This window comes from Candidozyma auris, chromosome 4, assembly GCF_003013715.1.
Source record: "Candidozyma auris chromosome 4, complete sequence".
Taxonomy (NCBI): Eukaryota; Fungi; Ascomycota; class Pichiomycetes; order Serinales; family Metschnikowiaceae; genus Candidozyma; species Candidozyma auris.
Window position 1 is genome coordinate 1144620 of NC_072815.1, and position 25139 is coordinate 1169758.

The 25139-nt window shown below is 46.9% G+C and overlaps 11 protein-coding genes across 11 annotated transcripts; 4 read left to right on the forward strand and 7 right to left on the reverse strand. All coding sequences in view use genetic code 12, as the record gives it.

Moving 5' to 3' along the window:
• Window positions 1-43: 43 nt before the first annotated feature.
• GCN2 (serine/threonine-protein kinase GCN2) lies at window positions 44-5062 on the forward strand (the record flags this gene model as incomplete). The annotated part of the gene is made up of 1 exon (XM_029037426.2): window positions 44-5062. The coding sequence occupies one exon, from the start codon at window positions 44-46 to the stop codon at window positions 5060-5062; it is 5019 nt and encodes a 1672-aa protein (XP_028888482.2).
• Window positions 5063-5102: 40 nt separating this feature from the next.
• CJI96_0004198 (uncharacterized protein) lies at window positions 5103-6806 on the reverse strand (the record flags this gene model as incomplete). The annotated part of the gene is made up of 1 exon (XM_029037427.2): window positions 5103-6806. One exon carries the CDS (start codon window positions 6804-6806, stop codon window positions 5103-5105), a length of 1704 nt encoding a protein of 567 aa, XP_028888483.2.
• A 553-nt stretch (window positions 6807-7359) lies between these two features.
• Window positions 7360-8241, reverse strand: DPP3 (bifunctional diacylglycerol diphosphate phosphatase/phosphatidate phosphatase; the record flags this gene model as incomplete). The annotated part of the gene is made up of 1 exon (XM_029037428.2): window positions 7360-8241. The coding sequence occupies one exon, from the start codon at window positions 8239-8241 to the stop codon at window positions 7360-7362; it is 882 nt and encodes a 293-aa protein (XP_028888484.1).
• Window positions 8242-9092: 851 nt separating this feature from the next.
• Window positions 9093-11089, forward strand: CJI96_0004200 (uncharacterized protein; the record flags this gene model as incomplete). The annotated part of the gene is made up of 2 exons (XM_029037429.2): window positions 9093-10059; window positions 10110-11089. 2 exons carry the CDS (start codon window positions 9093-9095, stop codon window positions 11087-11089), a joined length of 1947 nt encoding a protein of 648 aa, XP_028888485.1.
• Window positions 11090-11106: 17 nt separating this feature from the next.
• Window positions 11107-11505, reverse strand: YAE1 (Yae1p; the record flags this gene model as incomplete). The annotated part of the gene is made up of 1 exon (XM_029037430.1): window positions 11107-11505. The coding sequence occupies one exon, from the start codon at window positions 11503-11505 to the stop codon at window positions 11107-11109; it is 399 nt and encodes a 132-aa protein (XP_028888486.1).
• Window positions 11506-12221: 716 nt separating this feature from the next.
• CJI96_0004202 (uncharacterized protein) lies at window positions 12222-13274 on the forward strand (the record flags this gene model as incomplete). Its single annotated transcript, XM_029037431.1, has 1 exon — window positions 12222-13274. One exon carries the CDS (start codon window positions 12222-12224, stop codon window positions 13272-13274), a length of 1053 nt encoding a protein of 350 aa, XP_028888487.1.
• A 556-nt stretch (window positions 13275-13830) lies between these two features.
• RFC2 (replication factor C subunit 2) lies at window positions 13831-14862 on the forward strand (the record flags this gene model as incomplete). Its single annotated transcript, XM_029037432.2, has 1 exon — window positions 13831-14862. One exon carries the CDS (start codon window positions 13831-13833, stop codon window positions 14860-14862), a length of 1032 nt encoding a protein of 343 aa, XP_028888488.2.
• A 59-nt stretch (window positions 14863-14921) lies between these two features.
• Window positions 14922-16631, reverse strand: CJI96_0004204 (uncharacterized protein; the record flags this gene model as incomplete). The annotated part of the gene is made up of 1 exon (XM_029037433.2): window positions 14922-16631. One exon carries the CDS (start codon window positions 16629-16631, stop codon window positions 14922-14924), a length of 1710 nt encoding a protein of 569 aa, XP_028888489.2.
• Window positions 16632-17488: 857 nt separating this feature from the next.
• CJI96_0004205 (uncharacterized protein) lies at window positions 17489-17986 on the reverse strand (the record flags this gene model as incomplete). Its single annotated transcript, XM_029037434.1, has 1 exon — window positions 17489-17986. The coding sequence occupies one exon, from the start codon at window positions 17984-17986 to the stop codon at window positions 17489-17491; it is 498 nt and encodes a 165-aa protein (XP_028888490.1).
• A 1180-nt stretch (window positions 17987-19166) lies between these two features.
• CJI96_0004206 (uncharacterized protein) lies at window positions 19167-20780 on the reverse strand (the record flags this gene model as incomplete). The annotated part of the gene is made up of 1 exon (XM_029037435.2): window positions 19167-20780. The coding sequence occupies one exon, from the start codon at window positions 20778-20780 to the stop codon at window positions 19167-19169; it is 1614 nt and encodes a 537-aa protein (XP_028888491.2).
• Window positions 20781-21699: 919 nt separating this feature from the next.
• CJI96_0004207 (tyrosine/serine/threonine protein phosphatase) lies at window positions 21700-24693 on the reverse strand (the record flags this gene model as incomplete). Its single annotated transcript, XM_029037436.2, has 1 exon — window positions 21700-24693. The coding sequence occupies one exon, from the start codon at window positions 24691-24693 to the stop codon at window positions 21700-21702; it is 2994 nt and encodes a 997-aa protein (XP_028888492.2).
• Window positions 24694-25139: the final 446 nt, after the last annotated feature.

A 25139-nucleotide genomic window follows, 5' to 3' on the forward strand; every position in this document is an offset into this window, starting at 1 on the left:
ACTATCACTGCAACTACATAAAGGCCCAAGTGAATACAAGGCCATGAACGAGGCGAGGCAGCAGGACGAAATTGAGCTGCTTCGGCTGATCTACGGCGACATATATAAGGACTTGACTCCCAAGTCAAAAGTGTGGAACAAGAACCCGAGTCCACATTTCCAGATCCTTCTCCTGTCCCATATCAACCCCGAGAGACCTATAGTGTCTTTGGTGCTAGATATCCAATTTACGCCGACATACCCCACACTGGCTCCTTTGGTGAAGGTGCTAGAGCCTAAGAATTTGTTGAAGGCGAGGTTGGCGCTAATTGAGAATAAAGTGAATGAGGTGATCAAAGAATACCAAGGAGAGGAGGTATGTTTTACGATGATCATGGACGTCAAAGAAATGCTCGACGACTTCCAGCAGACTACGGAAGAAGTGCTCTCGTTGGAAGAGGAAAGGGCGAAGAGAATTGAGCAGCAACGAAAGCAGTTGGAGAAGGTAGAACAAGAACAGCTTCAGAGAGAACAGCTGGCGCAACGGAAAAGAGAACATGAGATGACTCGCCAGCTTCAGAAACTACGAGGGGACTATCCTGAATCAAGAGATAACACTAATCGGTCATTCTCTCAGTCAAGCAGAGGTGGTGATGATGAAGGCATAGAAGAAAGCGAAAAAGAGTCATTGGTACCACAGGGACCTATTGACAACGTATTCGTTTTTGAAAACACGATCCATGGAATTTGTTCACAGACACGCTCGAAATTTGAATTCCGTGCTGTCCAGGGTTTTGTTCCGTATAAAGCAAACAACTTGCTTCTGAGCATCAGTACGCAGTTTGTTGTAACTCCTTACGTACCGCAGGCGGTGCTTCGACAAATCCGTGGAGGTCGACTCGATGTGTGTTACTTGCTTCATGTCATTGAGCTTCACGACGAGTACTGGCTGACGAATGCAGGCAAAAACGAAATCAGAGAGCTTGAGCGGCAACTAGAGCAAGCCATGAACTTGAACATCACAGAAGTTTTGAATGTTCATGGTTTTCAGATTGATCAGGATGTCAACAACCTCTCGGAATGGACCATACGAATTCTTACGGAGTTTCCACCCAGCATGCAAACACTAGACGAAGTGCTTCAGATGTCTGACGCTGTGAACTGGGCTCTAGCTCGTTCTTGGCTCATACTGATACTACCAACCCTAGAGTTGCTTCACGAATTATCTTTACCGCATTGCCTTCTTTGTCCATTAAGTGTTGTGCTTGCTCAAACGCACGATACAGAAGACTCCACCCCGCGCAAAGTTTTGAAGCTCTGCCATCCGAGGTACGGCTACACGGCATTACAGATGTACTATAAATCGTCTCTGTTCGTCAACAAGTTCATTCCAAAGAATTGGCTAGATCCAGATCCCTCAGCTGGTTTGATTAAGTCTGACATATGGGACTTAGGAGTTCTTTTTTGCAGAGCGATGCTAGGATATAATATTCTATCGACGGATTTTAAGACCCCAGAGCTGTTTCTCCGTGATTTTGATGTCGCTGTGTATCAAGGTTACGAGGAATACGCTGAACGAGTGCACGACATGCTCAGTAAAATGCTTCAGCCAAAGGCTTCGAAGAGGTTGAGCTTGATGGAACTCAATGCTGTAAAATTCTTTAGAGCTGGCATCGATATGAATGCACAAGCTACGGTTTATGGTGGACCAGATGACGAAGAAGACTCGGAAAGCGACGATGATAGTGTTGATCATTCGAGGCATCATAGCGTATTTTTTGACACATCGAGAAGAAATTTAGCACCTCCAGCGAATAACACGCGTCGGCGCTATTCCAACAACAATCCAACCCTCATGATGCCGAATCACGAGTCCGTGTCTCTGGTTAATAAAGATTCGAGGTACGTGTCAGAGTTTGAAGAGGTCGGTAAGCTTGGCAAAGGAGGTTTTGGCGAGGTTGTAAAAGCGAGAAATAGAATGGAGGGAACCTTCTATGCGATCAAGAAAATAAGACACAGAGCAGACAAGCTTGAGGGGTTGTTGAGTGAGGTCCTTTCTTTAGCGAGACTCAATCATCAGTACATCGTGCGTTACTACGGTTGCTGGGTTGAGGCAGATCCAGATCAGACTGTTTCTATAGATAGTGATGACGACAGTCTTGAGAAAGACGCCGAGAGTGGCTCCCTCTTTGCAGGCGACCTTAATGTGAGGTCATCTTCCTTCTTGAGCCGTGAGAATTCCTTCCAGGTGGATTACTTCACGAACTCGCTTGATCCTCTGTTGGAGTATAACGATGACGACTTTGATGATCGTATTGTGTTTGCTAACAGCACAGACGAAAATGATGACACTTCAGAGAATGATAATGATAATGCTGTTGCTGATACATCTGATGAAGAAAGCGATGACACCATGGACGAAAATCGATTGCAAAAGACTCAGCCAAAGACTACATTGAACCAAAAATCCATTCTTTATATTCAGATGGAGTTTTGTGAAAATAATACTTTGATGGATATCATAGATCGTGGGTTGCCAGGGAACCCAAGCGAATATTGGCGTTTGTTCCGGCAGATCTTGGAGGCGGTATCGTACATTCACAGCTCTGGCTTCATTCATCGAGATTTGAAACCCACCAACATCTTTATTGACAAATCGAATAACGTCAAGGTCGGTGATTTTGGTCTTGCGAAAAACTCAAGATATTATTCCCTCATTCTGACAAACAACCAAGTTGCAACAGCTGAAAAGAAAGATTTATCAACCGTGGTAGGCACTTTTTTCTATACAGCGAATGAGGTGGCTTCTGGAGACTACAACGAGAAGGTTGACATGTACTCATTAGGTATCATCTTCTTCGAGATGTGCTATAAGCTCGGGACTGGTATGGAGCGAGCCATGACACTAAACAATATTCGCTTGGAGAGTGTTCAGTTCCCAGCTAATTTTCTCGGACCAAATCACTCGACAGAAAGGACTATTGTTCGTCGTCTTCTCGACCACGATCCTAATAAGCGTCCAGGAGCCACCGAACTTCTTCAAAGTGGTTTGTTGCCAGTTGAGCATCAAGATGAAGTGATCAAGGAAGCATTAAAGTCATTGGCAGATCCTGCCTCTCCTTGGCAACAGCAGGTCAGAGAAAGTTTGTTTAATCAACCTTACCTGTTAGCTCGCGATATGATGTTCGACAAACTCGGCAAGAATTCTCACGGTAGAACTCTAGACCATTCAGAAAACGATTATTTGATCTTTAATGCTACATTGGACGAGCTTTTCAGGATTTTCGACAATCATGGTGCAATTAGAGATTTTGATGGAACATATCTTTTACCCAAGCTGTCTTTTAATAAGATGGATCAAGTGTATGAGATACTAGACCGAAGTGGGTCTGTTCTCACTTTAGCTTACGATCTTGTCTTACCTATGGCACGCTTCCTCAGTAAAAATGATCTCAGTATCCCAAAATTCAGCAGACATGAGTTTGTTTACAGACCAAACTTGAGAGGAATAGGTACTCCAGACAAATATAGCGCAGTTGGCTTTGATGTGTTTTCGCATGACAAGAGGTCATTGGTAAAAGATTCAGCGGAATGTATTAAGGTAGTGGATGAGATTCTTGATACCTTTCCGTGCTTCAAGACAAAGAATGCACAAACCGTTATCTTGATAAATCACTCCACTATTTTAAATGCATGTATTGATTACGCTTTTGGAGGAACTATCAAACCAACGCTCAGCAAGCGTCATGAAATCATGGGTGTAATTTCTTCACTAATGGTGGAGCGAGGACTGGAAGAGGTCAAAGCTCACTTGAGAACAGAGTTCAAGATTCAGCACACTGTTATTAAAGATCTTATTGACCACTTCGACTTCACTGAGGAGCCCGAGATCGCAAAGAAGAAGTTGAGAAAGGTTTTCATGGACTCACCTTTACTAACTAAAGTCGAGAAAGCAATTCAAGAAATCGGGGACATCTTGACTATACTCAGAAAATTCGGCTTGAAAGCGTCAGTCTTACTCTGTCCGTTGAGTAATTACAATGCAAAGTATTATGATGGAGGTATCATGTTTCAAGCGATACACAGAATTGACAAACTGAGAAAGTTTTCAAGAGTCGCCACTGGCGGTCGTTACGATAGACTCATCGACTCAATGCTGAGTGAGGGCATTGCTACCACGCGGACACCACATGCTGTTGGATTCCAATTGACGTCCACATTGTTATTTTTGTTGATGAAAAACTCGTTGAAGCGTACTAAAACAAACACCGCAATGGGCAGATCGATGCTCAGATGGAGAAAAGCTCGATGCGATGTACTTATCACTTCCCCACAAGAGGCAATCATGAAGGATTCAGGCTATTCGCTTCTTCGAATTTTGTGGTCCCACAATATAAGCTGTGACACGTTCGTGAGCTCTTTTCAGGACGACGTATTACAAAAAGCTACCGAGGACGGATGCAATTGGATAGTGGTCATCAAACAATCACACCAGAATAAGAAGACGAAAAGAAGCCTGTTCAAGCCAATTAGAGTGAAGAATATCACGGACAAGAAGGATCATGATTTAGATTTCGATGAGGTGTTGGAGTTTTTGCAAAGCGAGATTGACGAGAGACGAAGTGAAGCACATTCCGCAGGGTCAGCAAGATCTCAGGACGAAAGAGAGGACCAAAACTCGTCAAGAGTTGGCCAGCCCCTCTTCAGTGTCGACCTCTCCCATAGGGTGACAATTGTTCCTAACGATGCCCCTCGTGGAAGGAAGAATAATAAGAGAGAAAAGTGGGAGGTTGAGAATGATGCCAAGGTGGCGGCTGCATCTATGATGAAAGATTTGGCTGATGCTTCTGTCATTTCTGTGGATTTGAATGATTCCACTTTGGACATGATCCTGTCCACCTCGTTGCTGGTACCCTTAGAAGAATGGTTCAAGAAGCTCTTCTTCACTAACAAAAACTTACCGAAAAATTACGCCAGTAATTTGTACGACAGTCTCTGGAAGGAGAGATCCAAGGGAACTCAATGGGCGATCTTGTACAACAGCAAAAGCGACAAGACTACTATTGTTGATCTACAGCGCTGATCACGAATTTATTGATTATAAATAATGCTAAAGAAGAAGCCTAGACTTTTCGTCTAAGATACTTGGCTTTCCAAACCCAATACTCTTCGAATCGTAGACCACTGTATTCTGCGTAGTTGAAGTCAATTGTTGAAAGCTCACTTTGGATCATGGACCAAATACCCCAGTAAAAGCCAGGCATGCCATAGTAATATGCGATTTCGTTGATAAGACCATTTATCTCTTCTTCCAGAGCATTGGCATCGTCTAGGTATGCCTGACACCACTTCACAATAACTGGATTCAGAGGAGTTGGCTCAGGAATGGCTGACCGATCGCAGTTGAAGCCCTGCCATTCGGCAAAGTGATTGGCAATATCAAAAGCACGTGGCGCTGGAAGCATATACTCGTAGTCAATGAATTGAATAGGGTTCTCCAGCAATGGCTTCAATGCGACATTGGCACCGGACTCAATTCGTTGCTTAAATTCTGAAGTCTCAGGTACAATGATATTCCCCGAAAGAAGATCGCAATGGGAAACCACCACGGGCGATTTTGTGTCGTTATTAAGTGTTGATTTCATCCATCTGAACTCCTTGTAGATTACGTCGCGCACATTGTCGATATTGACCTCTTGATCTGGCAAATTCTCATTGAAAATCTTCACGAGGGCATCGTTTGCAGGAACAACCAGAATCCAGTCTTCGATAAGGTCCCAAATGTTTGATATTGCTTTCTTTGCGCCCTTTTCCCTTTTCTGTTTGGAGCTCACAGGGGTAACCGGACGAAGAGAAGGCAGAAGTTGATGTTTCATACGAGCTGTGTACTTTCGTAGCTTTTCAATCCCGTCTTCGATGCTATCACAGTCCACTTTGCTATGCCAATGGCCTAGCTGTTGGGCTATTAAAGGATACAAGAACGGATTCGCAAGTTCCTCCGGATCTAGCGAGCGGCCCTCCAAAAAGCCGTATATAAGACCATTGGCAAACCTAGCATGTACTGGAGGAGCCAAATGCAAAGAGTTGAGCACCAAGTGGGAAACAAACTCACGATGACGATCAATAATTAAGTTTGTGCCTTGACCGTAGACACGCATTAGAAGCGTCTCGTTGGTGGGCTCGTGCGTACATGATAAGAGCATATTGGTGATCCCCCCTGTCAACCTTTTGATATTGATAGTATCATCTGACGACCAAGCAGGAAATATCTTCGCCAAGAGCAGCTTGATCTGCGTATAGTCACTATCTAAATTATTTCGAATGTCCACCGAAAACTGGGGCAAGTACACCGCGTGCGTCTTGTATTCGTCAAGGATTGACTGTAGGTTGTTAGTCTGTTCCTCATCATCTGATGCGGGCGTCTCCAAATTTATACGAAGACGAGATGTGGTGGTCCCATTTTTGAACTCTTCTGTATCGTTGGTTGACAGGTCATCCGGCTGGATGAGCTTGGACCGAGGAAGGGATACCGCAGACGCCGGCTTTTCCTCCTCTGAAGACAGTGCATTAGACGTTCTGCGGTCTGACGTATTATAGTTTTCCAGCTCGAGATCTGAAAGTGAAGGGTTGTTGAGCGTGAATAGCAAATTCCTGTTTTTAATGTTCAACAGTGCTGGGCTCAACGAGTTCAGTGGTACTGGCGTGTCCTTGTGCACGTCAACTTCGGGGTTTCTCGCCAATTTTTCCGGTTCCTTGGAGCTGAACGCATCAACAGAAACACAGTGTACGGCGCTACCCGATAAAATGCAGTAAACGGGCGTGACCATGATAAGCGATGGTTGTATGTAACTTTGTAGTAGTATCTACTGAGCTGGAGAAAATTGCCTGGAGGAGGTATGTGTAGATGCAGAACCACCGCATTGGCCTCGAGACTTGGGGCGATTGAGGCTAAAGGTCACGGGACACGAGAAGTTTAGAATGGAAGAAAGTGATGAGGGAGAGTGAACTGAATTTGAGAAGTGATTAATCATTTGATTGGCAGGAATAGGCGCTGATAAATATGAGTTGTTATTGAATATGCTGGGATTAAAATTTGGGCTGAGAAGCATTGACAGACAGAGGGGTTCAGCCGCGCATTCGATAAGGCAGGCCCATGTGAGTTAGGAACAAAGGAGAGACGTTCAGCAGAGGCGGCTTGAGGCATTGAGTTTAGGGCCCAGCTTCTCAATGTGACTGTCGCCGTGAAGATCCTTCCAGAACGTATACCATTGTGCAGCATAAGAAATAGCTGACTTACTGTAGACGTTAGCGGTTGTGTAGGTATGTCCTTTTCAGACCAATAAGTAACCTCAAGACAGCTTTTTGAATCATACTGTCCACTTAAACTGGGCTATATCCGTTGTGATCAGTATCCTCCTCGATCAACACCCTGGGCTCGAAGCTCTTCTCGTGCTGAATCAAGGGGAAGAGTCTCAAGTACAGCCACACGGCAACGACAATGCCAAGAATCAGTCCGACGGTGATGTCGACGAAATGATGTCTATAATCCTCGGTTCTACTCAAAGCGATAAGCAGCGCCCCTATAGTGGGGGCAGCGACAATGGCCCACCTCCACGCGCCAGAGTATGGTCTAGTGACGGTAAACTGGCCGGCAAGCCAAAGACTTAAAAATAAAAGGCCTGCAAACGAGATAGACGAGTGGCCAGAGGGTGTCGTTCTAAAGCCGTCTAACAAAAGTGCCCTATCATCTGTGGTGCACACGTCTTTGGCAAACACCAACACGCCCTTGGGGGTGTCAGGCTTGGGCACGCATCTCGCCAAAAAGTCAGGTCTGTGTCTGCCAAAAGCATTCTTTAGAATATCTGTGATGATACTGGCACTAAACACAGAAAGCAACAACCCCAATATCAGCACGTAGGTCACATACACTTTATGTTGCGGTTTTGTGATGATAAGTGAAACAGCACCAATGACAATGAGCGGCACCACAGAAGCGTAAAAGAACAACTCTCCCGCAGTGACCCTCTCGTGTTCAGCAAATGGATGCGAGATTGTCAAGTCGTCCACGTAAAACTGCCTCTGGAAGGGCTCCAAGGTGTATACTACAGGGTAAGCGATAAAGAGAGCCACCAAGGCCAAAGCGTCAGAGCCCCTCCAGCGAAGAAAAGCCTGCCCACCACGTACACGATCAATTCCAAGCGTGGTACGATTTATTGTATCGTCTTTGTGGAAGTAGTTGATGACGTTGTAAAGTTGTTCCATGGTCAGTTGGAAAGAGTAGTGAGTAGAAGGAAGCCACAGGTTAGAGCGCTGTAGAGGCTATAGACAGGGCACGTTGTAGGCAGTAGGCAGGAGGGAAACCGAAGGGGCAACGCAAGTGAAAGTAATTGAAGAAGTAGTAGAGAATATGGTGATGAGTCATATTATGGTAAAAAAATCACTTTCAAATCTATTTGGCTGGGTATTTAAGTAGCAGGTATCACTTGACTTCCTCTGCGACTAATTTCGGACCTCTGTAGAAGGCATACCTAAAGACCATGAGGAATTTGAATGGAGCAATTTTGCAAATTGAAGTCGATTGTGTGTTATGATACCTGGAAGATTAATTGTAGAAAATTACTATAAGAAAGATTGAGCGCTTCTTGAAACCAATTTTGCAGTGTAAGCTATAGCTGACGAAATGGCTGCGAAATCTGGAAAGAGCTCAGCATACAAATACCAGGTGAATATGGAAACATCAAGTACACCTGACAGAGGATTAGGGAAACGACACTTTATCTAGTACAATTTACTATCTTTTGAATCAGTCTCTTTTTTTTTTTTTCTTAAATCCTTGCTACCATACATTATCAACATATTGAGCTCACTGACGACTGAAGTCCAGCTGACTGATACAAGGGAACCCCAGAACGTCAGCACCGAAAGAAATGCCAACAGTTACACCTAGGTCGCCAAAATTACACACACCTCTCACCATTTCTTCCAGTCTTTGCGTGCCTGTTGTCTCTTCATTCCACCCCTTCCAATGTCTCCTGCACTTTAGTCCCCCACTATCACTGAACCCTCCCATATTGTTGATACCTCAATCACATCTTACATTCTCTCCGCATACTATGAATTCAGCTTTTGGCTCAGAGGATCTTTTTGAAAACGGCTGGTCAGAGGAACCCCCACGCAGTGAACATGGGTTTGGTACCACGTTGGGCACCTCTTCTTACTTGACCTCGTCACAATTGCTCCATAACGCTGACGCCTCTAAGGAGGTGGATTTGACGGGGAAGGTGCCCGAGTCGTATAAATTAATCTGGAAACACGTACAGCCGAAGTTGAAGTCGATTACTGATTTGGAGCTGGAGATCTTTCTTCCTTTGGTGAACAACCAGCATCTTTCCGATTACCAGTCTTCAAGGATCATTGATGTCTTATATGAACATAACATCTTGCCGCCGACAAGGGAGTCCAATTTCTATCAGACATTGGGGCTTGTGGCATTGGAATTGGACCTTGCTGGAACGGGCGACTACGTGACCCTCCAGTTCAGGCTCAACTCGAGTCTTCCTGACTTCCCCAGACAAGTGACCGATCTACTTCTTGGCAACGGTCCTCATTCGTCTTCAGGCAAGCAGACGGCTGTGCTGCATCCTACGGAAACTGACCCATTGACTGCGCATTTGGCATCGTCTTCGATTGCTGATGCTGATGACTGGCATAACACCAACGGCGATAACATGCTTGCTGACCATTCCAATATTCTGATTGATCCGGATACTCAGCCTCAAGCGAGCCACGCCAACGACTTCTCTTACATAACGAAGTACGTTACAGATTTGCGACAGAAATTCAAACCATTGGTTGGCTCGGCCGATACTGTCAGCATCAAGGAAGTGCCAGAAAAGGAGGGCCTTTTATTCAAGCATATCAACTACTGCATCACCCATAATCTCAAGCTTGGCATGCACGGACCTGCTGGACAGAAGAAAGTGATTAGAAGGTACTCTGATTTTGCCTGGCTTCTCGAATTTCTTCTTAAGAAGTACCCCTTCCGAGTTATTCCCGGTCTTCCTCCCAAGAAATTTACCGGTATGTATATCGCAGTTTGACTCCCCTTATGATCTTACTAACCATTCTAGTAGGCGCCTCACCTGATTCCCAATTCCTACAAAGAAGACGTCGAGGCTTGCATCGCTTCTTGAACCAGCTTGTGAAGCATCCTGTGTTGGTTCAGGAGCCAATTGTAGTCACGTTCCTTAGTGTCCCCACTGACTTGGCTTCATGGAGAAAACAAGCACGCGTGGACTACTCACTCGAATTCAAGGGCCAAAAAATAGAAACAGATTTCGTCAACCTGATTTGGCCCTCAATCAGCGAAGATTTTCTCAATAGCTGGAAGACTGCTGAAGCAAATATCCCTAAACTAATTGAGATTTGGACAAAACTAGTTCTTCTTGTGGAGAGATATGAAAAGAGACAACAACAAATTGCTTTTGATAACAGTAAGTTCGTCGAGATGATCAATAAATTCACAGAACTTGACGATGACATTTATCCTCACAAGGATCCAGACAACAAGGTTATTAACACCCTCAATCATGACGATAGTTTGGCTATCAATGAATCTTTGGGAACAATCTCTGCATTTTTCAATAAGTCTTCCACTTTGCTTATTGATGAGAGCTACGTCATTAATACCACGGTGTTGGAGAAGTTTAAAAACTTCTTAGATTATTTGTATTCATTGCAAGAACTATTTGACAGAGCGAAGAGACTTTCGATAAATTCTATCCCGCAATTGCAAAGAAAGATCGAAGAGAACCAGGCAAAGTTTGAAAGACTCAATGAGAGTGGTACTGATATGAAGGGCAGCGACATAGCGAAGCTCAAACAGACGATCATTAATGACAAACAAGAAATGTTTCAACAGCTCAACAAGGATTGGCTCATAAAAAGCTGCTGTTTCCATGAGTTTGCCATGTTCCAGGAGACTAAATTTCTTGTATCTGAGGCATGGGCAGATTGGTGTAGGGGGCGTTCAAAGTTCCTGGAAAAGTTCGCCAATTTGTATGAGGGTTTGTGCAACGAAGTTGTTCCAGACATGCCTCTTGGAAACTGATGATGTAAAAAGCGTTGCTACTGTATAAATGCTTCCCATCTTTCAACAAGAGAGTGTCTTTGTTGATTTAGCGATTCATCGAAGTGGTCTTTACTAAGCACAGATGAGACATTCAACTCCTTCTTTGCCTCGTCAAATTCGGGGGTGCCATAAAGCTTAGCGAGAATACGGCCCACTCGACACCCAAGAGCAGCACCATAGGGGAAGCCTTCATCAAAGCCCTTTTGCAAGCCAGCCTCCTGAGCTTGAGTGATGCCATCAATGTAACCTTGGGTGACGTGAGCACGATGCAAGTCTGCATAAGTATCTATTTCGTCGTCACTTGCCCATATAGCGTCGTCATCATCAGTGGCAGCAGCCCTCTGCGCCGACAGCGTCAAGTTTTTTGGTACTTTGCATTCACCGGTGCAAGACATGTAGTACAAGGAGTGATACAAGCGATGATAATTAGCATGGAGTCATGTACAGGAGTCAAAACGCCAAAAGGAACTCTTTGTATTCAGTTCATCAAACTCATAAAGAACATGTGAAAAATAAATGGTGCCTCGATACGAAGTATTATATCAACTTTGTTGCGGATTCCAATAGGGGATACTTGTGTTGGCTATCTCCCCGAGCCTCTAGGTGAAACGTTTCCAGCGCCGATGCGAATGGGGAGTTGCATCCGCACTCCACCGCCTTGTCAAAGAATTAACCAAAGGGTCCACAGTCAAACTCAATCCAAAAGTTCAATTTTTCAGAGAATTCAAATTTCGACATACACAAATCATCTCGGTTCTTTTGACCAATACAAGCGCTGAGTCACTAGTGCGAGAGCCATACGTAGTGCATGTAGCCATGAAGCTGGTGTCGTTCGGAAGTGAGATAATCTCTTTAGACATATCTTGCTCATAGTGCTTCTCCTAAAACAGTGAAACACAACACCAACGAAATCAGATTATAATTCGACTCCAATAAAAACAGCTGCTTTATACAGCACCGATATTCACCCGCTTTATCCCCTAATTTTGTCTTCATCCACACAACGGTGCTGGAAACCTTGTGTTGTAAATAATCTTCAATCTTTTCCCACCCCACGCCAGCGGCAGCATAATCCAATTCAGTTTGTTTCAAGCATATCAGCCAGTCCGTCATGGCCGACAACATCATTACTCAAGTTTCCCAGGACGGCAACGCGTCGATGCCAATGGTGGACGACACAAATGGCAACATCGACTATAATTCAAAAATTCATCTCAACATCCGGGGCAAGGAGTTCGAAATTACTCGCGACGAGCTCATGAGCTTACCCGAGAGCATTTTGTTGAGTCTTTTCCCCAACGGCGTGTTTTTGGACATGAATGGGCAAGTCATCACCAACCTCACGGAGGAAGACGTGGTGTATGTGAATTTTGACCCAGACTGCTTTGAATATATTTTCAGGGTATTTGGGGAAGCTCAAGCGAGTTATAACGAGTTGCTGGGCACGTTATCGCCGCAAGTCTCCAATACCAGTCGGCTTGACTCGGCAGCATCTATTTTGCAGACAAAGCCAGCCATTATCGTGCTAAGAGAGGACCTAGATTACTATGTGATACCCCCCGTGAAGGGCCTCTCGACAGAGGATTACATCCATCTCAAGGTTAATGTAGGCGACCACATTTTGTCGAACAACTCGGTGTTTTCAGGGCTAGGCTACAATCCGGCGTTGCCCGCCAGTGTCAACCAGACGCTCGGCCCAGCAGAACAACATTTATTTGAAATGTTGTGCTCGTCAGGATTTGACCGTGCCGAACTATGGGGCAGTCGTCTGATGGAGCCTAACAAATGTGTGCTCTCGTCGTTACTGTTGGTGCGTCTCCAAACACAACAACCAACACCACCGCAGCTGCCAGTGTTGCAGCCTGTCCAGTCCAATGCATCCACACGATCAAGATCACGATCCAGAATCGCCACGTTGGCGTCGAGCGCCAGCCGAGCAGCGTCGCGGTCGTTATCGCGAGCCAGAAAGGGAAACGACACAAACTACACGAAGCTCTTGTTGTTCTGGAGGAAACCAGCACGGAAGTGCTGGTGGTCACAGAGTGAGGTGGAGGTGCCCACCAATGGGAGCGAGGCACTCATGAAGCTCGGGCCAAAGGTCACGGTGAAAGTTCACACGCGAAGGGTGTGGACGTTGGAGCTCTCCGTCGTAGGTGTCCAGTAGGCGCCATGATTATTCTCGACTACACCCTCAAATCATCACAGCATAATTGAGTGGTCTATCGTAAGACCCAAATGATAAGTCACCGTGTCTACAAGTTTTTGGTTCCCATTGCCCGGAGACCACCAGCAATTAATATGTGACTGTCGCTGCAAATATTCTGCGTCAAAGCAACCCTATAAGGATGGAAGATCATGCAAATCATACACAACATAACATATGTACTTCAAGAGTATCTAATACAATGCAAAGTACCAATTTTTAACTCCATGTCTCACCGTAGCAGAAGTACTACCACATCGCGAACGCGTACTTCACGTGTAAGACTGGTACCTCAACATGATATCAGAGGAATACCCCTCTTCTGAATCGAGAGCCATAAAGGCAACGTGATCTTAAGGCATCGACCGAATTGACTCTCGTCTCACCAACTAAATACTCCAACTCGTCTTGTGTTCAGAATGTCGCCTTCGTTCGTGGCACCCTGATTTGCCTTAATCCTGCACTTCCTACGAAACTTATCGCTCCTACCAGACTTCATCTACATCATCTGTTGAACATGGCCACCTACGAGGATGAGCGCATAGGCCATACGCCGTGGGTCGAGAAATACAGACCCAAGAAACTAGACGATGTCGCTTCACAGGGCCACGCTGTGAAAGTGCTCAAGAAAACCTTGGAGCTGGCCAACTTGCCCCATATGCTCTTCTACGGGCCTCCAGGCACGGGTAAAACGTCCACGGTGCTTGCATTGGCAAAACAGTTGTACGGACCAAAGTTGTATAAGCTGAGAGTGTTGGAGTTGAATGCCTCGGACGAACGTGGTATTTCGATCGTGAGACAAAAGATTAAGAACTTTGCCCGGTTGACGGTGTCGAACCCATCGCCTGAGGATTTGAGAGATTACCCGTGTCCTCCGTATAAGATTATCATTTTGGACGAGGCAGACTCCATGACCAACGATGCCCAGTCTGCGTTGAGAAGAACAATGGAGAATTACTCGCTGGTGACGCGGTTCTGTTTGATCTGTAATTACATCACGAGGATCATCGACCCGTTGGCATCGAGATGCTCAAAATTCAGGTTCAGGGCCTTGGATAGCGAGAACGCGTTGCAGCGTTTACAGTATATTGTCAACGAAGAAAACGTGCCTTTGGAAGGTGACTCTGTGCTCGAAGAAATCATCAAAGTCTCGGGCGGTGATTTGCGTAAAGCCATCACATACCTACAATCTGCCGCAAGGCTTTCGACGTCAATGGACTCCAAGGAGGCTGTCACGGGAGAAAAAATCAGGGAAATTGCTGGCGTCATTGACGAAGGTCTAATTAGAAAGATTATTCTGGCTATTCGCAGTAAAGATCATAAGGTGATAGCTGCTCAAATAGAAGCAGTGGTGTTCGAAGGCTGGAGTGCTCAGCAGGTTGCCGACCAGCTTCACGATGCCCTTGTGTTAGACGATACCTTGTCTTCTCAAGAAAAGAATAGCATTGCCCATTATCTTTTTGAATCAGACAAAAGGTTGAACCATGGCACCGACGAGCACATCCAGCTCCTCAACTTATCTCTACAAATCAGCCAGGCGTTGCTGTAATATATACGAATAATCGATCCGACCACACGTTGTGTAGCCTTCAAATTAGATCCTATGGACTACTGCTGCGGTCTTTGCTGCTGCTGCTGCTGCTGCTGCTGCTCTATCGGTTGTTGCTGCTGCTGCAGTGGTGACTGTTGGTGTTGTTGCTGCGGAGGCATGCCTGGTGGACCCATTCCTGGGGGAAAACCGTAGAAACCGGGGAGTGCGCCATTGGGCATTTGTCCTTGCCCTCCTTGGGGCTGTCCCTGCATTCTTGGATAACCTTGCGGTGGCATGCCTTGTGGAGGGGGCATGCCTGGAGGGAACATTCCTGGAGGTGGAGGTCCTTGGAACTGGTACATGTGCTGAGGTCCTCTTTGAAATCCTGGAGGTGGAGGTCCTCCCATTTGTGGGTTGTTCATCCATGGAGGAATCCCTTGCCTTGGACCCTGAAGACCACTTTGAGGACCACCCTGAGGTGGAGCAAAGGAAGCACCCTGTGCAAACCCTGGAATTGATGGCCCAGATGCCTTTTCATTTTCACCGCTTTTGTCTGTCTGGGGCAGTCCTTGGTCACGTTTGTTCATCAAGGACAAGAAAAACGAGTCCTTATCACCACCTGCTGGACCGAGCCCAGGAGGCATACCTTGACCTCCTGATGGAAGGGGACTCTGCTGTGGTAATTGAGCTTGAGGAGGGGGAGGAGGAGGGCCAGCGAGACCTGCTCGTTCTTGTGTTGGGGTCAAGTTTTGCGAAGAAGAGCCCTGCGCCATGCTGAAGAATCGCAGTCCACTAGAATCAGACCCTTTGCCCATGGGTGCTCTGGATGCAAGCCCTGGAGGTGGCGCTGAGCGCTTTGGTGACTGTTCGGGGCCCGGGCCACCGAAAAAGGATGAAAACCTGGAGGTCTTCCCCGTCTCTGAGCCTGGGGTGGAGGCTTCCTGTGAAGCATTGGCTTTTGGTTTGACAAAGGAAAAGAAATTGTCCACCTCATTTCCCTTCGGAGTCTCTTGCTCCGCTGCAAGTGAGGTTTCAACCTCACCGTGCTGGCTGTGACTACGATCATTCTGACGCATGCGCTGCTTCCAACGCTCGAAGTCTTCGACGGTGGAGCCCATATCCATCTGAAGCTCAGCTGCACCAGGAGTATCCCATTCGGGTGTGCCCTCCTCCGGGTTTTCACCTAGTAACTGAGAAATCTTCTCTGCCGACATTTTGTCAAGCTCAGCACTCTTAGCAAAACCGGTAGGTTTTCTTTCCCACTTGCCTGCTGCGTCCGACTGATGTTGTTGCTGCTGGTTCTGGCTCTGGCCCCTCCGGCGATTCCTCGAGCTGCCCGACCCATTCTTCTCCTGAGACTTCTTATTTGGCGCTCGAATCACCCAGAATGCTGAATCCGGGAGCACACAGGTATCGAACAAACCAACATCAGGCGATGTTCTAAGGTTGAAAAGCTCGTCGATGGAGTAGACGTACATCTTGGACGTTGCTGGCTTGAAGTCCAGCATAGAAGGGCGACGTGGAAGTGCAAGCTGGCTCGTGCCCTTAGATGAGTCAGGTTCCGGTGTCAGCTCCTTAGCTGCGTTGGCCACAGCGCTATCAAGAAGCTTGGTCAAGGCATTGCCAGGCTCTAGAGAGCCCAGCGTGGTGGAGGCACCATTTGCAGAAGACTGTTCTATGGCCGTCTGGTATGTTGCCAGCGACGAGGAAGAGCCATTGTGCTTGCCATTGTCAGACATCGATAGTATGGACGAGTCAATGATGGCAGGATCATTGAGTTGCGACATGGCGAAGGGGAAGTAGTATGTTTGTAAAGAGAGACAGAATGCTGAGAATTGAAAAGCCTGAGTTAATTAGTGGATGTGGCAGTGGCTATGAGCAAAGTGGGTGTGAATTGGTTGAAGAAACTAGAGTGAGTAATGATGAGCGCTAGGGATGATTGATGTACGCTTGGGTCGTGCCGAGATCACACTATCAGGGGCCCAGCAAGTGGGAGAAATTTTGGTTGAATAATTCGAGATGCCACGAAGAGATGTGATTCGCTTTAGAATTTCAGCTTATTGAGTACCTGGGGTTTGGCTATGTTTTTGCACTTTGTGTATATATTTGGTGGCATTTGACAGAATGCCCATGCCTACATTTTGAGTGTGAGACCAAGTGAGCGCAGTAGTGAGAGTTATGGTGAGAAAAAGGGAGAGGGCCGTGAACACTGAAAAATTGGATGCCATAGGAAACCAGGAAGAAGATTGGTATTTGCGGATACTGAAGAAGCAATAAGAGCTCAACTATCTGATCTGTATAATTTTTCAGCCACTTTCGCAGACTGGTGACCACCTTCTTGGGTAATAGGGCTTTGATCTGTAGAATTTACAGTATGTCTCACAGTGGGGTGGCCCAAGAAGGTTTCCCTCAAGCCTTCCCCCTCAAATCAGTCAATCAAGACAAAATGAAGAAAATGCTCTAGCCCTCTTGATATTCGCCTTACTTCTGCTGTTGATTAGAGCACAAAGTGAGGGCACTAAGAATGGCTGCAAAGTCTGCCCCTCATCCTCCACAACTTCCACAACAGAATTAAAACTTGTGTCATCTACATCAAGGGCATAATCAATTTTGTATTGGCATATTTATTTAGCGACGCCAGCGTCTACGATCCATTCAACAAGGCCCCAAGAGCACCGCTGCCAGAAGAACCGCCAGTAGGAGCGGCACCGCCAGTAGGAGCGCCTCCGCCAGCTCCTCCAAGATCAATGCCAGTGTCGGCAGGCACATTAGTGTCGACAGCAGTGGCACTGGCAGTGGTCTTAGTGCCAGGAGCAGTGGGCGTGGCAGTTGCAGAGCCGCCAGCATTAGACGACGAGCCTGGCTTTTTCATGAACCCAGACAAAAACTTCTTGAACAAGTCAAAGAGCTTCTTCATGAACTCCTTCTGGCCCTCAGAGATCTCAAATCTCTTGTGCAACTCCTCCTCCGAGGCACCGTTCATCAACTCCCGGACAACCATCTCCACGAAATCAGAGTCCATGGCGTCCAACTCACGTCTTGAGAGAGCGAGGCCGCCAGCCAAGTTGTCGTCGACAGGAGCAGCGCCAACGAGGGCAGAGGTAGTCAAGAAAGCAAAGGTAGCGACAGAGGTAAACTTCATGGTTTAATGTGATAGGTATAAGGTGAAGAGAAATGTGATGGAGAGAAAAATAAAGTCGAAGGGAAACTCGACGTTTATATAGTTTTCGTCGACACATGAACCTTGTGCCTATGGCTTTTACTGTCTTTGCTACCGTATGGCTGCAAATGAGTCCCTGTGAGAACGCTGCATCTCCAGATGCTACTTTACCCAAGGGGGAAATTCGCAGGTATGGTGTTCCTGCGCCGGCATTTGACTGGCGTAAAGGTGCGTCTGGAAACAGCGCCTACTTGCCCAGAGAAGCAAAAACGAAGAGCAAAAAGAAAAGAGAATGAACGGTGGCACAGCGAATCTTCTCGCGGAGACGCACTGAAAGCTGATCTGGAATGTGTCAATTGGTGGGGGGAAACAGGGGTCGGTGTCAGCCGCGCGTCGGCATTTGACTTTTGACAGGCCTCAAGTCGCTTGTGACATAATAGTGACAAACTACAATATTAAAGGTACATCTGGATAGCTCTGTTAAATTTTAGCTGCCCACAGGCTGTATGTAACTTTGCGAACATCAATCATTCGACAAAAGCAGCGCTAGGCTTAAGTGGTACCCCAACTGGAATAGGAATAGAAGCATGAGGCTTTGGGCGGGTAGGCTCCGGGTGTTTGCTTAGGAGAGGCCGTGAAGGGGCCAAGTGGGGCAAGTCTGGAAGCACGTTGCTCGAAGAAATTTCTCTTTTGTTGATCCGGGTTGCACACTACTTCATTGCCCATCTGGCTTAGCGACCACAATAAAACACCAGGTCAATCCTCTGGGATGTGAGAATGTGAGAATGTTGATCCCAGGTGAGAATGGTGGACTTACTATTCTGAGGTACGGAAAGCACCTTTTTGGAGAGTGAGATTTTGTGACTCTAGCGAATTGGGGAGTGATGAGTTAAATTATTGGGTTTGTATTGTTTGCTTGTTGGGCTATGCTTGAGGTTCGAGTGGATGTAGTGTAGATACTAAGAATCATATGCAATAGGAGATGAGAGAGGTGTTTCCTAGTGGATGATCGAAGACCCTTTTGAGGGTGGAGTTTTCTTGGAATGGCCTTCTGGCCCTCCAGTTTTCATCATGATTTGCTCTACGTACAGATCATGAAAGCTACAACCAAAGATGGATCCAAAACATTTTATTCAACTAAAGCAATCGATCGAACGTGCGCCTAGTTCACAACGTGGACCTTGGCATGGGTATCAACAAGAGCATGCGTATCAGCAACGTGATGGGCTGCTGCTTTGTTTCCGCCAGCGAATGCAGTAGCCACTGCTTGGGCTACGGAGCCTGTTTGGGCAGTGAACATGCTCTCAGCAGGGAAATCCAAGTTCTGCCAGTCAATGCTGGGGAAGCCATTGTCGGGACTTTCACCTCCAGTAGGTGCTGGGAAGGCTTGACCATTTGTTGGGTTGGCCCCAGGGTACTCCCACTCAGAGGGAGCTGGCTCAGTGGCGGTGGATGCACCGTTGAAAGAGCCCGTTGGAGGGGCCGTGGAGGTGCCGTTTGCAGTGGGAGAAGTAAGCGAAGTTGGTGCTGCGCTCTGGATGGAGCTGGTGGAGTTGGATCCTGGAGATGGAGCAGGATCGTTGCTCGAGCCGCTGTTCTTTGACTGCGCGAGAGAGATCTCCTGCTTGTCGAGATCATAGTAGACGTAGGCGTTTCTCAAGAAAGCGTCACCCAAAATGTAGCGGTCCTGGTAATCAGTGAAGCCCAACATGCACTTGTTCTCGGCAAACTTCATCACAACATCTTGGTACGATGCCCGAATCTTGTTCTTGCCAAAATCAAACTCGATGAACTTGTCAGTGGGCTGCTTGCAGTCCACGTAACGCTCAACAAGACCGTTAGAAGGCGTCACCTTGTTTGGGTGGAAAATCTCATCGAAATAGTCCATAATCTCCTTTGGAAGGATACCACCCGTGGTACCTGAGTCCAAAAGCACTGGTGCACCGACGTTGAAGGACTTACCGTCAATGCTCATGGAGCTCATCTGAATGGCCAAACCAGAAGTGCTGCTGTCCACTGGGTACGTGACCAAGTCTCCGGAATACTTTGATTCATCCTTGCCGCCAAACAAAATAGTGCCTTTGTTCTGGCCTCCGCCGTTCAACCACAAGGAGTAAGCTGCACTCTTGATGACGCCGGCGCTCTTCAAAGCGAAAGGCAAATTGTCGTAGGTTGATCCGCCGTTCTTGGTGGATGCCTCCTGGTCCTTGTTGCCGATGCCCAAAATACCAAAACTGTCGTCGTTGGAATCGGTCACCACCCCAAACTGGAAATCCTTTAACAAGGTCTCTCCGTCAAAGCCAAAGCTGTCCGTATAATAATTACCCGAGGCAGCTGTGGAGTCCAAATACGAGATCTCGAATTTCTGACCGGTGTTCTTTCCCGAGGATGTGTCGTACTGACCACCTTCACCTTTGCCCTGCGAGCCCCACACCCACAAGTCTGACGACCCGGTGTCCAAGGAAACCGTACACTTGGAGTTGCCCACATTCACGTCAATGTGGTAGATGACGTCTTGGTAATTTGTCAAGGCCACCTCCTTGTCTCTTTTGAAATGGCGTTTTTCGATGCCCTCCACCATTCTGGGCCAGAAGTCACTTGCTTCACGGTGCCTCTTGGTGACGGCAAAATTCAAAGAAACTGCTGTGGCCTCCACGCCAGAGTCTTTGTTTGAGGCATCACTTTGTTTGGAAGCTCCGTGTCCCTGGTTGTCGGGAATATACAAGCCGTGGACAAAAGTGCAAGCGATGGAAAGAAGGGTAAGAAGAGAAAGCATTGTTTGATAGCGATGAAAATGAATGGAAGGGGAGTTGCCTTGGAGTATTTATAAGTTGAAAGAGACCGAAGGACAAAAAGAAGAGTTGTCGATCTGAGCAATCTTTTTTTTTTGTTTTCCATTTTATGGCGAGACTCAACCGTCGGTTGAACGAAGTGGTGGAGGGGCTGCAAAACGCACTGTTTTGGCTGCGAGATGGCTTCCCTTGTCTGCAGGACGCACCTTTGCAACACTGCCTTCAACGGGGCCAGACACGCCAAATCGTTGCGATCAATCCGCCCAAATGGCTAAATATTGCTCTTCTTGAGATGTCTAGATTAAAAAAATACAACCATGTGTCTTTCCTCATCTCTTTTCTCGAAACCACACCCAAGATGGCAAAGATTATGCCCATTTCCACTTCGCGTCCACGGTTATGTAGGAGGCTTTGCAGGATTTGCAAAACAACCACCGCAAGGCATATAAGCAAGGGGAACCTCGGTGGAAAAAGGGGAACCAATCAGTGGCAGATCTCTTTCACGGGGACCTTCGGATGTTCAGCTGCGCACGGCAGGGAGCTCTTTGTTGATGCTAATGAACGTCATTATTTTGCAGTCTGAACGGCCCAAAGTGGATCACCACATTACCAGGGGAGGGGCTGTTTCGCAGCAGAATTCTTCTTCGCTAAAGCGCAAAAGGCTCAGCAATGCGAAATCTGGACCATCCCCCGAACCAGTACTTTCATTGTGAGCGCATCCAACTTGGTGAGATTTCAAGGTGTGACGATGTATTCGTATTCTTTTTTCTTTTGTCCATTCCCTTTCCTCACGCGTTCATTGTGGTGATGCACACCCCACCCCACATACCCCATGAAAACGGCCTCTCCATACCTGTTTGCAGCCAAACTTGCTCTTCTTCGGGACGCTCTTGTGTGAGCCGCTCATCGGTTCCCCAAATATGGAAGATTCAACTTTTCAATCTCTCGACACATCATGAACCAGTCGATCTTACGAAGCGCATCTCCCCGGGGGTTCTTCTGCGCCTCTTGCTCCTCTTCCCACTTGAACAACTCGTACATGAACCGTAAATTGGGCTGGATCACGATATTCAATCTCCTCACTCGAACGTACAAGTAAGCCTGCGCCAAATTGAGCTTGAGTCGCCGCATCACCTCGGCTATTACCACGGTAGCTGACCTCGACACTCCGACTCGGCAATGTACAAGGATCTTGGTGTCGCCGTCCCGACGCTTATACTCCTCGTCGATGGCTTTGAGCATTGACGGCAACGCATTACTGAGCTCGTCAATGCCGTCGTCTTGCAAATTGTTTACCTTGATCACCAGCTCCACTGAACATTGCACCTTGCTGCGGTGAAGGTTCTCTTGTTTTGGCCTGATAGTGTACCGTTCTATATTGCCATTCTCGAGCTCATCGACAATGATGTCGTTGTTGTGCTGAAACTTGTGCCCATGGAGCCAGTCGAGGTTCTCTCCTACGCTGATCACGCATTTCACTCCCGAACGTGACAAAAGCGCCAAGCTGTTGGCATGTTTCAATGACCCAAGGTACAAGTATGGTAGGATCCTCGAGGGGAACGACCCCTCAACATCCTCCACCCAATCCTTGTCTAAATACGACGATGTATCATTAAGTTCGTCCTCGTCCTCAGAATCCGATGTTTCAGTATCTGATTCGTTTCTGATATAGCCTAAGCGGAATTTGGAAGGAATTTCCTTCGGCGGCTCTTGTTTAGATGGTCCTAGAAGCACCTCGTTGAGCTCCTTGTTGGTGATCAACTCCTGATCGCCCCACTCGACTTGCCTGGCCGGGTTAGCTGGACTGAATTTGCGCATGAGGTACTCAAGTTTTCGTAATATAATCACATCACTGCCGAAAATGTAAAACGGCCTGCCGTAAGTCTGATGGACCTTGATCATCGCATCAGTCAAAGAAACGTTTTCGGCGTACATTATGTAGCAGAATATGAGCAATGACAGTTCTGTGTAGCCGTCAGAGCAATATAGCAATGATGCTAAGCTTCCTGGGGACGTTGAGGAAGAGTATAGATAAAGCAACTTACAGGTATTGACGATGCACATCAAGTTCTCTTGCTTGCAGTCACCAATACCGATAGATCCTGAAGACGGAAATTCAAGATGGTGAATATCATCCACATCATCGGCCATATGTGAAGAAATTGTGTACTTGAAAAGTAATTGGCTCAACACCGAGATTTCGGGGAATTTGGCATCGTTATGACAATGAATAAATAATTTCCAGTGTGCCTTAGGTCTCGGAAGAGACATTTCAAAGTTTTCGGGCGTCAATTCAGCATGGAAGACAGTTGATCGTGAAGGCTCGCAGTAAGCTGGCACCTTGGGATATTCATGAACCGTATCTTCTTTGATGCCATCGGGGTAATTCTCCAGACGTAGTTCGTGAATCATTGCGTCGTGGTCCCATGAGTTACCCAGCCAGACATTATTGTGCAATCTTGAGGCGGCAGACATGACTGTCGTTTCGAGCTTCTCCTTAAGTTGTAACTCTGACTCCCACATAGGATAGAAATGAAGCTTCTGATGACCAAAGCAGTGATGGAAAAGTTGACTTCTTTTGCTATGAGAGAGAATTTCATGAGCTTTAGCCGAGGGTCGCTGTGTGATGACATTGAATGCACCCTTGTCTGGTGAAATTTCACCACCTTCAAGAAGAAACACGTTATACTTCTTCGGATTTGATCTCTCGTCTATAATTTGTGCGAGGCGAAGAAGCCTAGCAACACTTACAGCTTTTGAGACGCCCGCCTTCAGTGCCTTTGCAGAGGAGTATACGACAAAGTCAGCACATCGAGCCAGTTTGGCCACTTGAATATGAAAGTTGCGAAGAGAGATTCCTCTATCGGGATCAAGGTTGAGGAATTCTGGCATAAAGCCAGTGATGAAGCAGTCTCTCGTGATAATTTCACTTAGATTGTCAAGAACTGCTGTATCTTCAAAGTCTCCAAAAAGTGTATAAATCAACGTTGAAATAGAGTTCTCAACTTCACGATGAGAAAACTCGATTTTCTGGAGAACTTCATCCAAGCCAATAGTGTTGAGAAGAACCTTGTCCTCGGGATAGGTATCGGCGTCCGCCTCGATGCAGATCAAGAAGCGGGCGTCGGACGGCCTCGCAAAATGCATGTTGAAGTCGACATTATTGCAGTCATTGGAAGAGTCTTGGTGGGCCATTTGCTGGAACACAAAGAATGATCTCTGGGTGAAATTTTCTGGATGAAGTCCATGAAGCCAGGGGAACATCTGGTTGGTAGGCGGTAGTGGTTTGTTGAAGTACCACTGGAACACCAAGGGTAGGCTCTTTGGGAAGATCTTTCTGAGAGACACTTGACTCGCCGAATTGACTTCCTCGCCCACACGCGATAGATGATCTCTGAAGTAAGTGGATTCGGGATCAAGCGGTGAAAGCGGCTCCGTAGTCGAGTAAGCCGCAGATGACTTATCATCCAGGGTCCTCACCACGTTCAATTTCTTCGTCTTTGAGGATATTCCATAACACACCTCGCACTCGTCTTCGTCCAAAGCATTTTCTTCCTCGATCGGGTTCTCAGTGGTTTGGGTATTGAGCGAGTGGAATCTTGCCCTAAACCGATCTCGTTCGTGAATCGAGTCGTTTGACGCTGAAGACAGCCGTTTGCTTTTGACTTTATGCAATGCTGGAATCTCATCGTCGATTGGCGGGATCAAGCCGGGGTCCAGCTTCAACGAGCTCAGCAAGAGGGAAAAAGGCTCATCTTTGGCAGCCGAAGGGTCGTTGTGGAGCACCAGCAACTTGCTCAACGACACGACTCTCGGGATTTGGTCGTGTTGCGGCGTCAACGGCGGGTTGGCAGGGGAAGGCAGCACCAGCATGGCAGAGTGTTTCGTAGCAGTCATCAAATCTTCATAGATAAGATAACGGAAAGGAATAAATTAGTTGAAAATGAGTGATGAGCAAAGCGGGCCAGTTGAATGGCAGAGGGTTGTAGCAGCGGAAGCAAAAGAAGTGCCAGCTGAGAATTACTATTGTGAATGAGTAAGGCTTTAAGCTTATCAATTGCTTGAGGTAGTATCGGTGGTAGTTGCAACTGAAGAAAAAAAAAATATGGGGTGCGGAATGGCTTGGGGAGAAAAAAAGCCAAGGGGTTCCAGTTGTGGTTACAAAGAGCACAAAGCTGAGGAAGCGATACGTGAGCGGGAGAGGGAAGAAGAAAAGAAAGGAAAAGTAGTTTGAAGGAAAAATACAAAATCGTGGGAATCCCCCGGTATTTATAGTGGTTCGCTAGGCTACCCTGAGACATCAGGCAGACCGCACTTTGACTTCCTTGTAGGGCTCGGGGTCC